Source organism: Leptodactylus fuscus, chromosome 2 (genome assembly GCF_031893055.1).
Source record: "Leptodactylus fuscus isolate aLepFus1 chromosome 2, aLepFus1.hap2, whole genome shotgun sequence".
Taxonomy (NCBI): domain Eukaryota; kingdom Metazoa; phylum Chordata; class Amphibia; order Anura; family Leptodactylidae; genus Leptodactylus; species Leptodactylus fuscus.
In genome coordinates, this window is record NC_134266.1 from 92,968,698 (window position 1) to 92,987,113 (window position 18,416).

At 42.3% G+C, this 18,416-nt stretch overlaps 1 protein-coding gene across 3 annotated transcripts in view; it reads left to right on the plus strand.

Moving 5' to 3' along the window:
- The first annotated feature begins 5,051 nt into the window (after window positions 1–5,051).
- The window catches only part of LOC142194776 (complement receptor type 1-like), a 114,184-nt gene continuing 100,819 nt past the window's right edge, over window positions 5,052–18,416 (plus strand). For 2 of the 3 annotated variants that reach the window (XM_075264121.1, XM_075264122.1), the window contains exons 1-4: window positions 5,052–5,180; window positions 8,877–8,969; window positions 10,886–10,963; window positions 15,047–15,106. In XM_075264121.1, coding sequence (XP_075120222.1) covers window positions 5,147–5,180; window positions 8,877–8,969; window positions 10,886–10,963; window positions 15,047–15,106 — 265 coding nt within the window. In that variant the 5' untranslated portion in view covers window positions 5,052–5,146. The remainder of the gene's footprint in view (window positions 5,181–8,876; window positions 8,970–10,885; window positions 10,964–15,046; window positions 15,107–18,416) is intronic. The other variant, XM_075264123.1, reaches the window with a different exon arrangement.

The following is an 18,416-nucleotide window of genomic DNA, read 5'->3' on the forward strand; positions in this document are numbered from 1 at the left end:
CATCCAAAAAAGTTTATTTTCAATTTTCAAAATGGGGTTACTCCCTAGTGTATTCCACTTTATTGGCACCTCAGGGGCTATGTAAACATTTTGGGCACCCAGCCGAGCACAGAAGGGAAGGTGCACTATTTGATTTTTGGAGCACAGTTTGCACTCCTTCCCTTCTGTGCTCGGTTGCGTGCCCAAAGAGTAGTTTATGTCCAATGTATGAAACTGTTGTACCCAGGATAGCATTCTTAACAATTGCCATATGTGGGTGTAAACTGCAGTTTGGGCACACAGCAGGGCACAGATGTAAAGGAGCGCTAAGTGGCTTTTGGTGTTCATATTTTTTTAAAAATAAATAAATACAAAAAATATTGTTCAATGCTTACCACTAACATGAAGTAAACAACTGAGACAAATCAGCAAGTGTCAGGAAGAGACTTCGGAACGTCACAGGTAGTGTCGTTGAGGCTGCTGATTGGTGGTCACATGTGGCAGGGACTTCTGCCAAAAGATAGTAATCGACTGGAAGGACCAGACTACGTGGCGAGGCACCGAAGAACCTGGGAGAGGCGAGTATGATTTTTTTTTTTTTTTCTTCATCTCCCCTGGCCTATTTAGCATATAACATTTTTACCTGCACAACTCCTTTTTGGTTCTTTCCATAAGGGGTTATAGTTTGCTTGATGACCTTCAAATCCATAAACAGCATACGCCCTGACTACTTAAAAGAACCTCTGAAGCCTCATACTCTTTGCCAACCTCTCAGATGTGAAGGCACAAATAAACTGTACTTCCCTGGGAACCACCTTAAATTATTTAAAGCCAGAACCTTCTGCCATGCATCCCCAACTCTCTAGAATACAATACCCATACCGATCAGAGAGATCTCATCCTTGGACAATTTTAAATCAAGACTCAAAATGCATCTATTCAATTTGATATTTGAGGGCAAATAACACCCTCGCTATGCACAGGATACTGCAAAATACAGTTTGGTTAGTTAATGAATGGACTGAGCTTTGAGTCTATTGTGAGAAAAGCGCATTACAAATGGTTATTGTTGCTAACCTGAATAGGTCATAATGACAATAACCAGTTTTTTCCAATAATCCAGTCTCCACCATTAACCAACTGGGCTACCACCTTTCACGTAACGTAACAATGTGCCATAACAATGTGTGCATTTTCACCATATGGCCTTAAGCATGTTAAGGTAAGCAAGAAAAAAAAAGCAGGTTTAGGCTGGGTGCCCCACATGATGTAAACAAAGTGGTTTGGCTGCGGTGGAAACATGGCATCAAAAACTGCAGCATTTTACAGTTTTTCTAGCATACCCCATCCATACACTGCAGAAAAATACTCACAGCCGCAGTGGAAACCTCTGCGGACTATCTGTGAAAAGGACAGCGGGAAAAACCATGATGCTCTTCTGCTGCAGATTTTCCTGCAGCGCTTTTTTGTTGCGACTTGCTATGTGGGGTGTAAGCTGATGGCTGGTCAGTTAATGGAGGTGGTGTACATCTAACCCAGACTACTATGGTGGGTGAGATGAGAAAACTCCAGAAAGAACATTTCTCGGAAGATAACTATTGTCTGCTGAGGTTTATTTCAGAGTTCCGGTTACCAGGCTGGATTTTTAGGAATGGTACGTAGGTTGGTAGTGGGACCTGTCATTCCACCCCCCTCCAATCCATACTTTAGGGATCTTCCGGCAGCGACTAAGCTGCAGAGAGTCTGCTCATCAAGGGAGGTTTAAGAAGCCAGCTCCAGCCCCAGACTGGGGGCAGAGCTTGGCTGAAGAGCCAAAGAAAAGGTCATATTTTTGGAGCTGTGTCCTGAATGACTCCACTGGCTTTTGATTTCTGTTATTCTAGATGAGATAACCTATTCTATATTTAGTTAGAGCCTAGCCGGGCAGGTATTTATGTTTGTATTGTTTCCTTTTGTTGCTGCACTATATTTTTGAGTGAAAATAAAATTCTACCTTTGTTTTGGACTAAAGAATCTGGACTTTTGTGTCTATGCCACCCCACCTAGCAACCCCAGACCCTGACAGGGGCTTTAACCTTATAGTGAGGTTAGTCCCATCCTCACATGGTGGCAATTCTCCAGTCAGCCATGGGTCACATAATTTTTCAGTTAAACCAGCTTTTAGTAAAAATGTAATACTATGGCAAAATATTGTGTGGCCTTTTTTCCAACCTTCACCTGTTACCTTTTGTCTTTCGAAACAACTGCTTTCACAAACACTATCATTATGTAAATAGGCTTTTAGACACAAGGACAATGACCGTAAAATATAACAGTAAATTAGCAGGAAAATGCTTCCTCTGTTTTGAGAGCAAACACCAAGTAAAGTCACACTAGGGTCACACTAGTCATTCAGATCTGCATGGAGATTGGAAAGATGGAGAGCGTGTATGCTTAAAAAGGCTATAGTGGGGTTAGCCTGGTTTCAGTCCAGGGTAGCAGCGGTAGTGGCTGCGACAGGGCCCAGGACATTAGGGGGCCAGACGAGCACCTGATATATATATATTTTTTTTAATAGGCCGTTACCTGTTGGAGCAACTTTAGTAGGTAATGGGCTCTACTTACTCACTGATTCCTATTCCTGTTCATAGGAAGTGTATGTGGCTGTGATCAGGAGTGGGGGATCAGTAAGTGAGGTCACAGGCCCGCGATCCCCACATACACTGCTATCATTATACTCGGGGGTCTGATCAGACCCCCGAGTATAATGATCAGGGAGGCTAGGAGTGGTGAGGTAACACAAAAAACACTGACACTTACCTATCCTGTGCTCCAGCATGCTTCAGGCCTGTTTGATGATGTCCCAGATATCACATGTTCCGGGCCTGCATCATTATGTGTCGCAACGCAGGCCCGGCTCACTTGACGTCTGGTCCATCAATGAAGATGTGTGAAACCAGCGGGGAGTGTGCTGCAGCCCAGGAGAGGTAAGTAACATTGTTTTTTGTTTGTATCCTCCCCTGGGTCTCTGATAAAACTGTGTGCAGGGGCCATTGTGGGGCATAATAGTGTTGGCAGGGGCCACTATGAGGCATAAGAGTGCGCAGGAATGTGGTTTGTGCGTGCGGGGTGGGGGGACCTCATGTCAAATGTTTGCCTTGAGACCCAGCCATTCCTAGTTACACCTCTGTTTCAGTTGAAAACTGAAGGACTTTTCTCTCTGATGATTTTAATTGGAATCTGAGGTGGAGACCCCAATGCATTTATCTATTTACTACAGATGGGAGAACCTCTCAACTACACTTTAAATTGGCTTAAAACCTATTTTAGAACAGGGCTCCTCTTAGGGCTCCTAGGAACCTATCTATCCAATTTCATGCTCTCTAAAGCAAACACAGCCAAAGTTATTTCAAAGTGAAAGTGACATAAATGTCCATGGAAAAACATATGGTAAGGAAAGTTACAACACCATCTGCATCACTGAATAACCTCTTGAGGCCGACAAGATAAAACTCCCATAGCAAACTGAGCTAGCTGCTTCCTCTGCTTTAACCTATTGGCCCAGAATTCCATGGGGTCAGAGTTATCTGCTGGGCTATAGCTGTACTCTAGGTACAACTGTGTCTCCTGGTGCATCCAGTAGCTGTCATTTATTGTGGCTCCATCAACTTCCAGGTAACTGGTTTGGCAGAGTGAGAGACTATAGACCAGTATCCCTATGCAGGGTTGCCCAATACGTCGTTCGTGATCTACCGGTCGATCGCAAAGGAAGTATGGGTCGATCGCTGGATGCAGCCAGGGATCCCCGGTGTCTGCTTGTTCACAGTGCAGGCTGAGAGCTGACTCTCAGCCTGCGCTGTGAACAAGCACTCCGGACACTTGCAGGCCGGGCAGCAGCAGCTCCGGGGGAGGACGCGCTCCCCGCTCTTAGGGAGGGAGGGAACCGGGGTGCTGCTTGTTCACAGCGCAGGCTGAGAGTCATCTCTGGACACTGGCAGGCGGGGCTGCCGCAGCCCCAGCCTGCCAGTGTCCGGAGATAACTCTCAGCCTGCGCTGTGAACAAGCAGGCACCGGGGATCCCTGGCCTGGGCAGCCACAGAACACCGCTGTCTCCTGCTCTCACTCTCTGCCCGACCCCGCCCACATGCCCGATTCCGCCTACAGGCCCGCCCTGGCCCTGCCCACAAGAAGTGGGTAGTAGATCTTTTGCCTTGGTCAGTTTATAAAGTAGCTCACATGCTGAAAAAGTGTGAGCACCCCTGGTGTAGGGATTAGTTTTTATTCCGGACAACCCCTTTAATATTGCTGTATAATAGGTCAGGTCCTAAAGGCCTAAACTGGCTGGGTCATTAAGGGGTTAAGGAATACATTTCTCTTATAGAAAAACAACACTTTATTATAAAATGCTGAACTGTTTAACTAAAATGCAAAGACATCAGATTTTTTTTTTTGAAAAAGTAAAAATAGTCCAATTCATGCAATTCTTACGTTATGTTTTGAGGAAGCCGACATACAAAAGAGGAAGCAAAGATTTTCACCTCATTTGCAATTTCTAGATTTATTATTGGTCATTAAGCAAACTTTATCTTAATAATATCTACTCATATGTATCTTTATAATAGATTGCCTTATTATTTTATAATGTGTTTATACAATAACACCTCCTGGATTGGTCTTGGTTGGAGTGTGATGCACCCCACTGGCTATAATGGGGTCCATTTGGTATCTGTTATATGTCCTGGTCCTGCAAGCATCTAGCTCACTATATTCAACTATTGTATTGCATCGTTCATCTAAAATTAGAAGGAAGTACAAATCAGTGTTCTCCTGAATTTTACTGTTTGTATTAGGCTCTTGATCAATAGGGGTTTCGACATCAACTTGTTTACATATGGATTTATCGTAACGCACACTTTTCTTCTGCTAACTTCCGCGTATAAATACTGCAGTTGCCAGTGAGGGATCATTTATCACCAAACACACTGCTGTATGGTTTGGGCTTTTAATTCTGCTCATTTTGCCCTTTACAAATAGTTTCCTAAAACTTTATTTATTTTGCATTTATCATTTTAACTTTTTTTTTATTAATTTTAGTAGATTTCACTCATCCTCAAAGAAACATTCATGTTAGACAATGATTTATTGAGCAAACAACAGAAAGCATATTAGTGTTTAACTAAACACTGGGATGATACACCTGAGCCCTCACAACTCCAGACACCGTAAGTATATAAAAATATACATTTAAAGAAAGTTTGGATAAGTTTACCCAGTAATTGTATTTATACTGTTTATTCTGCTGCAGTTTGTATAGACACTTCATTACAAGGTTATCTCAAAATATACAACAAAAAACTGTGCTCATCTTCATTGGAGAAGATAACAAGAGCATTATAGGATTTTTAAAATATTGAAAGTCTAACATTACATTTGTTTTAATCCCTTAACCTCTTCAGTACCGGGCTATTTTCCCTGGTTCAGGACCGGACACATTATTGGGATTTATTGTACATGTGATTTTGAGGGCTATAACATTTTTTTTCCTTTAGGTTATTCAAATAATTTGTGCACCTTTTTTCAGTGATAAAAAAAAGTTTATTTAGTTATGTTTCTTTTCTCCATGTTTTTTTTTACTTTAATATCTGAGAAAATATAAACAAAAAGGGAGGGGAAATGTCTTGTTTTTCACTTTTTTTTTTAAATAGCACAAAGTGTTGTTATGCTGGGGGCATGAATATAATCTGTGATGGGGGTGCGGTAGTAGCAGGAGCATTAACTATATTTATTCGTTTATATTTTTTTTGCACATTGTGTCCCCCACCTCCTAAGGTCATAGTAGACCTTTGGGAGGCTTTTTATTTATTTTTCTCCTTATAGATACCTCCCCAGATACAGATACAGCCTCCTATACTGCCCCAGATACAGATACAGCCTCCTATACTGTATTCTAGAGCTGATCTGGATCCCCAAGAACCCATGAGCTCATAGAGATCCCAGCCTCCTTGCAGTCATGTGACCACCTGGTCAGAGGGGAGCTGTTGACAATAGATGATGTTGCAATATTCTTATTTTTAGTCCCATTTAAGAATTTAGGCTAAGGCCACTTGTAGGGAAATTATACTGCTTTTTTTTTTTTGCAGTATAGCAAATTGTCTCCTCATCTCCTCATTGTCTTCACCTGCATTTTTGCAGCTAAAATAACCATACTGCAATCTTCACATAAAAAAACTCTTAATTTTCTACAATGTGGGTATGAGACTGAATAATTCACTTTGCTAGGACTGTAAAATGCAATGTTTTCACGTGTAGCCTCAGCTTTAGGCTAAGGCCCCATGTTGCAGAAACGGTTATTTTGTCAGATCTCCCCTTCCCGACATCCACAGTACTAGTATGGTGGATACTGGGTCTCTAAAGATGGTGGCTGTTCTGACGCAGAGAAGCTGCCATGGCTACCAGATCTCCAATGTAATGTAATGTAAAGTAGAGTCCCTTCTGATGGCATGCATTGCTAAGTGTGAGCCCCCTTCAAAGTATAAAAGCTACCCCCCGGGGCCAGTCCTGACTGATGCCATACTTTTTACATTGCATGCCGGCTCCCTACCTATTCATATGGCTCCCAGGGCTACCATACGTAAATTACTATTGAGGCTAGTCTATAACCTAAGACCAAGGTAACCGCTTTTATATGCGGATTAGGTTTCCATTTACCTAGCCTTAGTGATATGAATGAAATCTGCACATGTTGACCTCTTTTTTTCTGAGGTTCGGTGCGTATAACTTTTTGTTTGGTTTCCATTTTTTGCAATTAATATTCATTTATTTGAATTTTTTTTTTAAATAAAACATACACTTTAAATCAAAAATACATGAAGGTGTCTGTTCATATACAGTACCAAGTGGCATTCTGACAATGCTGCTGGTGTCTACTTTAAGAAAATATACAGCCATGGGGGGTTAGTATAATTTTTTAATGTTACAATTTAGGTTTTATTTGTGCATCTTAAAACTGCCATGGCAGCCAGAGTAGAGCAAAATCTGATAACCCCTGACATTGAAAGTGTTAAAAAAAAACCAAAAAAACAGCTGTGAATATACACTCACCGGCCACTTTATTAGGTACACCTGTCCAACTGCTCGTTAACACTTAATTTCTAATCAGCCAATCACATGGCAGCAACTCAGTGCATTTAGGCATGTAGACATGGTCAAGACAATCTCCTGCAGTTCAAACCGAGCATCAGTATGGGGAAGAAAGGTGATTTGAGTGCCTTTGAACGTGGCATGGTTGTTGGTGCCAGAAAGGCTGGTCTGAGTATTTCAGAAACTGCTGATCTACTGGGATTTTCACGCACAACCATCTCTAGGGTTTACAGAGAATGGTCCGAAAAAGAAAAAACATCCAGTGAGCGGCAGTTCTGTGGGCGGAAATGCGTTGTTGATGCCAGAGGTCAGAGGAGAATGGCCAGACTGGTTCGAGCTGATAGAAAGGCAACAGTGACTCAAATAGCCACCCGTTACAACCAAGGTAGCCAGAAGTGCATCTCTGAACGCACAGTACGTCGAACTTTGAGACAGATGGGCTACAGCAGCAGAAGACCACACCGGGTGCCACTCCTTTCAGCTAAGAACAGGAAACTGAGGCTACAATTTGCACAAGCTCATCGAAATTGGACAATTGAAGATTGGAAAAACGTTGCCTGGTCTGATGAGTCTCGATTTCTGCTGCGACATTCGGATGGTAGGGTCAGAATTTGGCGTCAACAACATGAAAGCATGGATCCATCCTGCCTTGTATCAATGGTTCAGGCTGGTGGTGGTGATGTCATGGTGTGGGGAATATTTTCTTGGCACTCTTTGGGCCCCTTGGTACCAATTGAGCATCGTTGCAACACCAAAGCCTATCTGAGTATTGTTACTGACCATGTCCATCCCTTTATGACCACAATGTACCCAACATCTGATGGCTACTTTCAGCAGGATAATGCGCCATGTCATAAAGCTGGAATCATCTCAGACTGGTTTCTTGAACATGACAATGAGTTCACTGTACTCCAATGGCCTCCACAGTCACCAGATCTCAATCCAATAGAGCATCTTTGGGATGTGGTGGAACGGGAGATTCGCATCATGGATGTGCAGCCGACAAATCTGCGGCAACTGTGTGATGCCATCATGTCAATATGGACCAAAATCTCTGAGGAATTCTTCCAGCACCTTGTTGAATCTATGCCATGAAGAATTGAGGCAGTTCTGAAGGCAAAAGGGTGTCCAACCCGTTACTAGCATGGTGTACCTAATAAAGTGGCCGGTGAGTGTAGCTTTACTGTTGTTTGAAAGTTTTTATAACCATTCGTATTTATAGCCATTAGCTTTTAGTGAGAATTATTTCAAAAACATCTCCCCTCACCTCTTCGATCTTAATTTTACATCATTTATAGTAACTTTGTTTTCCAAATTAACAGAAACTGTGAAAGCCACCAGAAGTTAAATAGAGGTAATATGTCTGTAAAGAAGATTTTTAAATGGTGTAAAATCCAGCTTCAAACCAGGTATCACGTCAGAAGATTTCTTAAAACATAACTTTTATTCTCTTTATTCTCTTTCAAAATGCTTTGACTTCTTTGTCTACTCCATGTTACTTTGTAACATTTTTATTTTTGACCCGAGAATAAAAGTTATGTTTTAAGAAATCTTCTGACGTGATACCTGGTTTGAAGCTGGATTTTACACCATTTAAAAATCTTCATTATCCACTGGTTAAAGTCCCACCAGTTTCCGGGCTTCCTAGGACCACGGTAATATACAACATTTATATATGCTTTGGTGAGCTGGATCTGCAACATCCAAATATACAAATATGTCTGTAAAGCTTTGCATAAATGGAATAAATAAAAAAGAAATTAATCATTTTGTTTTAGGAATCTCAAAGATGCGCTTATTGGCAATCGGTAAGCGTGGTTCCACACTCCTCTTGGTGTTATTCTTGGCAAATTTCACAGGTAAAAGCCATGGTAAGTTAATTGCTACATTAAAGGTGTTATCTGACAAATAAATAAATAAATAAATCTTAATTGGGTGTGAAATGCAAATAAGTGAAATTTACTAAGACTAATGTAAAAATAGAAAGTCCTTTCTATCAATCTTGTGTTTTTTGTGTTTTCGTTTTATAAATGGAAAAAAGCTAAATATTGTATTCTAAAGAGGAGCTTTCCCAATCTCCACAAACTCTCTCTGGATCCTTCCATAGTTGCTGATCCTAATTCTGGCACAACTGGAATTTTTTTCTGTAGCAGCCACCATTGCTCCTTCATTGCTGTTCGTTTCAGTACTACTATGCTTTCTGCTGTCAGTTGGGCAGTCCTGGTCTTTCTGCTCTATCCTTGGACTGCACATCTCACAGTAAAGATAATAATTGTTCTGAAACTAACAGAAATGACTGCATGGGAGTAAAGAGTAGACTAAAGATTCGAATGGTGCCAGGCTGGTTGAGGTGGGTGGATGTGTTAAAAACTCCCCTTTAACAATGCTATTGATAATGACAGATGCAAACCGAAAGTCTTTTTGTACATATTGAACTGGTGCCCAGCGTTCCGATCCTTTGACTGAATAGATTTTATGGATCACATGACTTCACTTAATGTCACATGATCCCCACATGATACTTTTGCTATAAGCTGTGATGTTCTAACATCAGCTCCGGTGGCAGCGGACTTCCTAAACTTCCCTTTATGTTGGTCACTTGTTCCTAAAGGCTGGTTGTATGGCTCCATTGTTTAGCTTTGCCAACTCCCGCCTGAGTCTCAGTGTCAGCATTAAGTAGTTGAAAACCAGACGACTCTTAGCCTAGATATTATTGAACCAACTGGACCCCTGATAAAGAACAGTATTGATGATGAGTCTTTTAAGATTATGATGATGATGATGATGAAGAACAACATGCCAACAACACCAACCGTGGCAGGCCCCTGGGTCTGTGCACACACTGGCAAGCATAGCAGACTGTATGCTTTGTTGCTTATACAGAGCTAAACTCTTTGGGTGCATTTACACGAAGGAAAATGGTGCTGAATTTGGTGTGGAATCCACGTCAGATTCAGCGCTGAAAAAAGCCTCCCATTGACTTCAAAGGGTTCCAGAAAAAGGAACCCATTGAAGTCAATGGGAGGTTTTTTTTTCAGTACTGAATCTGACTCGGATTCCACACCAAATTCATCATTTTCCAGGGTGTGAATGCACCCTTTATTAGCATCAAGCAGAGGGATGAGTACTGGATGGCAATGCTCTTAGACCCTCGCTATAAAGGCTAAATAAGGGAATTCTTCTCTTCCTCCAAAAGGGGAGAAAAAAATAGTATATTATTAAGGTAGGCTGTATACTCGGCTTAACGCAGCGTTTAAAAAGACCATTGCAACTGCCAGTCTCATGCATACCGAGGTGGCCCCTGCCTGCTCCCTGTTCACCATACTCAGCTACAAGCATTGGGAGAAAAAGCATCAGCAACCAGTACAGTATCTGGAATATGATGAACCAATCATTTTTCAGCTTGCAGCGCCAACTGGAGCCACAACAGACAACTGACTGCACCAAATACAGTTGTACCTATATTTCAGAAAAGAACTGTGACCCCATTAAATTCTGGGCCAATAGGTTAGAGCAATGGAAGGATCTGGCTCAGTTTGCTATGGGAGTTTTATCTTGTCTAGTATAAAGCATAATGGCCAAGAGGGTGTTCAGCACTGCTGGTGGCATTGTAACACCTAAAAGGATGAAACTGTCCACCGCTAGCATGGAAAAAATTACTTTTGTCAAAATGAATCAGGTATAGATCTTTGAGGATTTTCATTCATTTGTTTTTTTTTTCAAGAACATAATTGTTACAAATCTGCCATGAATAATATGTCTGTCATATTTCTTATTGTTCCTGAAGCTCAAGCTGCTTTAGATTTTGCTGACATAGAAACCAGCACAGTCAATCCCACAACACAGATTTCTGTAGGATGTGAAGGTATGTATGATGCTCATACAAGATGTAAACTGTCAAATGAAATGTTTCTGTAACCAGAGGAGTAACTTCTGGGATAGCAGTGGTAGCCTGGGAAATTAGGGGGCCCGGCGGGCCCCTCATGTATGTGCGTGTTTTTTAACTACTTCAGTACCGGGCCAATTTGTGGTCCAGGACCAGACACATTTTCGGGTTTCTTTATATGTGCGGTTTTGAGGGCTGTAATATTTTTCCCGTATGTCTCAGTCAACTAATTTTTGCGTCTTTTTTCGGGGACACATAGGGCTTTATTTTTATGTTGTTTTTATTTTCAAATGTGTTTTAATTTTTTTTATATCTGGGAAAATATAAACAAAATAGGAGGGAAATTGTGTCTGGTTTTCAATTTATTATTATTTTTTTATTTAATAACACAAAGTGTCACTGAAAAACTTTATAATATAGTTTTTCCTCTCCGTTACGGTAATTTTTATTTTGTATGGTGTCGTCGGGGGTGGGGCTATAACCTTTAATAACGGCGTTTTATTAGCGTTTTATTAATTTTTTTATTATTATTTTATTTACATTTTTTAAAAAACTTTTTTATTATATTTTTATTTTTTATTTTTTTTCAGATTGTGTCCCCATAAGGTGATAAGAGACCTTTGGGGACATCTGATCACTTTTTTTTTGTACTGGAGGCTGATTTCTCCTATAACTGGGGCTGCTACATTTAACCCCAGTTGCAGGAGAAATCCAGCCTCCTGCACACTGTATACACAGCTTACTGAGCTGATCTGGGGTCCTGTAGGAGCCAGCAGCTCTGGTAAGACGCTGCTCCCGGTGGATCACGTGACCGCCGGGTCAGAGGGCAGCTGAATTATGGCAGCGTCCATAGCTGTGTATACAGCGCTCATTGAGCACTGTATACACAGCGATCGAGAAGGCAGGGGAGGTAATAAATCTTCCGTGCCATCTCTCTGGGAGCTCCGGCTGAAGTTACAGCTGGCTCTCAGCTTCAGTAGCTGCACGATATCCGTGTAGCTACTGTGTTCTGACTGGACGTACCGGTACGTCCTGTCAGAACTAGGCAACCACTATCCGGATGTATATAGTCTATGGCCGGTCCAGAAGTGGTTAAATAGGCCCTTACCTGCTGGAGTAACTCCAGCAGATTACAGGCCCTATTTACATACCAATCCCCGGGCGCCTGCACTTTCACTTCTGGAGATGCGGCTGTGAACAGGACCAGGGATTGGTAAGTGAGGCCGTGGGCCTGCAAACCTCACAAACACTGCTATGATTATACTGCGGGCAAAAGCGTAGCTAGGGGTTGAGCACAGGGGGGACGAGTATGTCCAAGTGGGCCCCCACCTTGCACTGTATCGATATTATCACTATGCGGTGACCATATAGTGGTAAATAATGGCTGTACATAGGGTCCGCAGACAAATTAGGTGACTACAATGCAAAACATTTTGTGACTTAACAGTGACGTCTCTGACTAATCATTCACATTTTCCATCTCTTCCATCTGGACCGCCATGACCACTTCTTTCAATCTCTCTAAAGTTTGCAGAACAGACATCATTGGCTCCTCACTTTTCCAGGCACCTGACCCACATTGTCCTTACCTGCATACCCATCCTGCTGCTACCCTCAAATTTAAAATATGTAATATAACCCCCCATAATGAATAATACCTCCCAAGTGCATATTTAAATTAATACCTTCCCTGTGCCCCCCCCCCCTCCTTTAAATAATGCCCCTTATTAATATTGCCCCCAAAATTCTTAGTTAAAAGGTAAAAAAACAATTAGTGGGGTTCAAATATCCTGGACCCCCAGGATCAGCTGTGTGAATGAACTGTGGTACCTGTGTAAGCGCTGTGACAGCTTCTCTGTTTATATAGTATCATACATCTCATAGCGGCCATGTCATGTAACTACAGCCTCGTCCTATACACATCTATGTCAAATGGCTGGAATTACACACGGTAAACAGACAGCGTGTGCTATAAACAGGCGCCATGGCCCCTTCATACAGCTGGTCAGTGTGGAGTCATTGATCTCTGATTGAAGATCTATTCTGAGGATAAATCATCAATAAAAATGAGGTGGAAAACTCCTTAAGGCCTGGCTGCACGTGGCATAAGTGCCATGGTGTGGGCACGGCGTAAATGCTGCAGAAAAAAACCCTAATGACCCCTTATATAAATGATACCTACTAATAGCCCTGATATAAATGACCCCCTTATGTTCACAATGCCCCTTGATAAATGGAGCCGCCGTCGCCTCCTCTTCTTCACCCACGCTCTATGCGTAGGGTCCACACATAGGACGTCAGTATCTTGGCATAGGAGGTTGCAATGCTATGATTTCATTGCTATGCTGCTATCCTATGCTGAGAGCAGACCTGCTGTCTGGTCTCAGGGTCCTGTAAATGTTTTACAAGATTGTTAACTTGCAGGATGGGTTTTAACTAGATCTGTGTGTGCAGACACTGATCTAGTTAAAAGTAAACCAATAATGACAGCCCGGGGGGGCCCAACAGACTCATTGGGCCTGGGGCAGCCACCCCCTCTTACCCCCTGTTTAGCTATGCCACTGACTCTGGGATCTTTTCAGACCCTGGAATATAATGATCATGGGGCCAGCGGAGATGAGGGAACATAAAAATTGCTGTTACTTGCCTCACCTGTGCTCAGGCAGGCTTTGGGCCTGTTTGGTAACATCACAGACGTGATGTCAGGACAGTGTCATGCATCACAACGCCGGCCTGAGTCAAGTAACATCTGGTCCAACATTAAATATGGTTGAAAGTAGTAGGGAGTGAGCTAGAGCCAGGGAGAGGTAAGTAACATTGTATTTTTTAAGTTTATATCCTTCCCTCTGTGTCCAATTATCATACTCTGGGGTCTGAAAAGACCCCAGAGTATAATAATTGTTCATGGGTAGTCAGCAATGGGGCATAACACTGTGTGAAGGGACCACCATGGGGCATAATACTGTGTGCAGGGGTCACTATGGAACATAATACTGTGTGCAACAAGCACTATGGTGCATAATACTGTGTGTAGGGGCCCCTATTGGGCATAATACTTTGTACAGGGGCCACTATTGCACATAATAGTGTGTTTAGGGGCACTATGGGGCATAATAGTGTGTGCAGGAGGGCAGTTTATGCAAGGGCGAGGGGGCAGGGGGACCCATGTCAAATTCCCAGTTACACCATTCCTAGTTATGCCACTGTCTGTAACTCCCATAGTTTCATGGAACAGAAACAGTCATTTTCAACTGTCCCTCTATGTCACAAAATCCTTCTGAGCATTGTCATGTGGGATACATCGGGGCTTCTGTATTAAAGATCATATCACTGCTTTATGAAAGTTTGTAAGAGGTGAAAAATTATTCAAGGTGCTCACAGTACATCTTGTAGTATCCAATTATTAGGCCTCATAAACATGGTCCTAATACTGCACTGTAGAAAACTTAGGGCCCGTTCACACGGGCACAAAGGGGGCGGATTATGGCGCATAATCCACGTCATAATCTGCCCCCTCACAATGGTGGTCTATGGAGACCGCCAGGCTTCTTTTTCCCATGAGCGGCGTGGTGCCGCTCACAGAAAAAAGAAGTGACATGACCTTCCTTGAGGCGGATTCCGCCTCAGGAAGTCAATAGAAGTGAATAGAAGATGAAAACCATGTCACGGTTTTTAGCGCGGTCGTTGGCAAAAACCGTGACCAAAAACTGCAACGCGGTTTTTTTATGGTCCATTCGGGAAAAACTGCCTGGCATTTTCTTAAGCGGTTTTTACATAAAACTGCTCCAGAAAGTGCTCCAAAAAACGCCTTAAGCTCCAAAAACTGCTTCCTAATTAGGAAGTGTTTTTTTTCTGGACCAAATTACGCCACACATAATTCACGTGTGAACTTAGCCTTATATGGAGCTATTGTATAATGGATCACCTAATGGACAAAGATGAGCCAATACACGGTATACTTCGTTTGAGCTATATGGTCTTTGACTAATGCAATAGAATTATCTGATTATTAATATTACATTTGTCTTATCCTTTGAATTCTAAAACATTTTTCCATTACAGGTCATGCTTGTGAATACCAGACACATCTGTCTACCAGTGACACTAACACACAAGATACAGGTACTACAGTCTCCTACAAAAAAAATTAAGGAATGCAAAGCAACAATCTCTATAAATGTTTGCTATTGCCTAATTTTAACAAAATCTGCTGACTCAAATATGTAAATATTTTCTTGACACTGAGAAAACAAAATAAAGTAATGATATAAAATCACCTACTTAATTTATCAAGAACAGAATTGTTAAAATAGAATACAGTTTTAGGCCTGGTTCACATCTGCGTTTGGTATTCCTTTAGGGGAGTCCACTTGGGGACCCCCGAACGGAATACTAAACGCATTAACAAGCGGTGAGTTTATGAAAGCACACGGACCTCATAGACTATAATAGGGTCCATGTGTTTTCCACGCGGTGTCCGCACAGAACATGCCGAGAGAAAAGTACTTCATAAACTATTTTCCTCACCGCATAACTTGTGCGGACACTGCAGCAAAAACACAGATGCAAAAATGCAACACAAAAGCGCAGCAGAAAAAATCATGCGTTTCTGCTGCACTTTTTTCTGCAGCATTCTGCAATGCCTGATATTGTGAAATATGGCTGATATATGGAGCGTATTTTCTGGTCTGGAACTGCCCTTGTGCAGGTTCCCTAACCCTGAAGGTAACTGGGCATACAATACAGGTTAGTTATTGTATTATACCAAAATGTGAGGTTAGCATGCACTAAATGACCACTTTATTTAGCAACACCTGCCCTTTCCCAATCAGGGCTCGTTTACATGGGGCAAGAGGAGGCAGATTTTGATGCCGAATACACCTCAGAATCCGCCCCCTCAGAATAGAGGTCTATGTAGATCGATAGCTTCCTTTTTCCGTGAGCGGTATGTTCCAGCTCCCGGAAAAAAGAAGTGAGCTGCCCTTTCTTCAGGCGGATTCCGCAACTGATTCAGCCCCGGCGTCCTCCTCGCAACAGCACCCTCCGGACTAGGCCCTTTCATTTGGACCTACTCTGGAACCGTAAGCCACAACTGTCGGAAAACGCGACAGTCGCCGCAGGCGCATTTTGGTCCTATCTTGACCCAGCTTACCGCATCAGAATCAGGACCAAAATACGCGGTCACTAGCCCCGTGTGAACGAGGCCTTAGTGCACCCCTTTCTTAAAATTAGAAGCATGACCATAGAGTAAAGCATAAAATCAAGTAAGTTTTCCATGGATTAGATTTCCATATCTTAAAGGGGCTCTATCATTGGAAAAAGTCATTTTTAACTAATCACATCCTTGCATAGCCTTTAGAAAGGCTATTCCACACCTATCTTTTGTATGTAAATTGCCTCAGTGGATTTTGAATAATTCAGTTTTTATTCATATGCTAATTAAGTCTCGGTGCACCCCGTAAGTCTCTTCCTGTATATACAGCACAGGCTGCTGCTGCTGACTCCTCCCTGCTCTCATACACAGCACACAGCAGGGAAAGGAGAACTGGCTGACAACTTCCTGTGCACTGAGAAGCTAATTAGCATATGGATAAAAACGGACTTATTCAAATACAACTGATGCTGGGGTCACACCAGCGTCCGGTCTCCGTTCAGAGGTTTCTGTCTTCTGCAGGCAGAAGACAGAAACCTGTCAGACCGTGTCTGGCCGTGAGCATCGGTGAGCGTTTTGGGCTCAAAGTCCTGCATGTCCGACTTTGTGGCCACGGAGAGTACAAAACGCTCACCGGCGCTCACGGCCAGACACTTTTCAAACCCATTTCATTTGAATGGGTTTGAAAAATGCATGCAGTCTTCCGTGTCCTGCCCAGTTTCGGGCAGGAAATGGAAACCTGAAAACGGAGACCCTGGGCGCAGATGTGAACGAGCCCTGAGGTGATTTACATACAAAAGGTAGGTGTGGAATAGCCTTTCTATAAGCTATGTAAGGATGTGATTAGTTAAAAATGACTTTTTCCAATGATAAAGCCCCTTTAGTACTGGGTCTTAACCACCTACAGTGCAGTTATGTATAGTATTGTGCAAAAGTTTTATACAGGTATGGAAAAAAAACTGCAGAGTGAAATGTTTTAATAAAATAGAAGCGCTAATAGTTTATTTTCACACGGGATTTTTGGACTGGACTTTGAGGCGGAATTTTCCTCAGAATCTGGTAAAAAAAAAGAAAAAAAAAAGAAAAAGAAGCCTCCCATTGACTTCAATGGTAACCGTTCACTTCTTTTTTTCGCTAGCGGTTTTGTGCCGCTTGCGGAAAAAAGAAGCTACCTGCCCTTTCTTGCCTCGGAATTCGCGGCGGAATCTGCCGCAGTGTCCGCAGCGCGACACTTCCCTCCTGACTAGGCCCATTCATTTGGGCCTAATCCGGAGCGGAATGCTGCGACGGCATCCAGTTGTGGCTAACCATTTTTTGGATTGGATTCTGAGGTGGCCTCTGCAGCAAATGACCCAAAGCACATCTCCAAATTATGCAAGAACTATTTAGGGAAGAAGCAGGCAGCTGGTATTCTATCTGTAATGGAGTGGCCAGCGCAGTCACCAGATCTCAACCCTATTGAGCTGTTGTGGGAGCAGATTGACTGTATGGTAAGCAAAAAGTGCCCATCAAGCCAATCCAACGTGTGGGAGGGACTTCTGGAAGCATGGGGTGATATTTCTCCAGATGACCTCAGCAAATTAACAGCTAGACTGCCAAAGGTCTGCAATGCTGTAAGGAGCATATGGAGCATTCTGTGATGAAAGCAAAGTTTGAAGGAGAAAATTATTATTTCAAATAAAAATCATTATTTCTAACCTTGTCAATATCTTGACTATATTTTCTATTCATTTTGCAACTCAATTGATAAATAAAAGTGTGTTTTCAAGGAAAACACAAAATTGTCTGGGTGACCCTGAACTTTTGAACGGTAGTAAGGGAGGGGATTGAGTCAGCTCTGAGTGCAGCCAAAAGAATCATGTGGAAGATGTAGTAAAGGTCCACATGAGGAAGATGCAGATGTAAACAAATGCAGAGGATGCCCGGAGCTCTCAGATAACACAGAAATCACTCAAAACACTGCTAAAGGTATTTTGGTGTACTTCTCAACCTATTAATAGCCCTAGAAGACCTTTTTATACCTAAAAAAAAAACTTTAATTAAGAGGTTGCACCCTTTTAATACTTCAGGTGCATATTGTGCCACAAGGGGAATTTGTTGACAGGCATATGAAACACCCGTCTTAATAAATCCCCCTTCCCCCATTGTGTTATGTGGTAAAAATTAAAAATATTTAGAAGATAGCTAGCATAGAGTTCCTTTATATTATACCAAACAGTATTGTACAAAAGAATATTCATTTATTGTTACTGATTATTAACCCCTTCCCGACATGCGCCG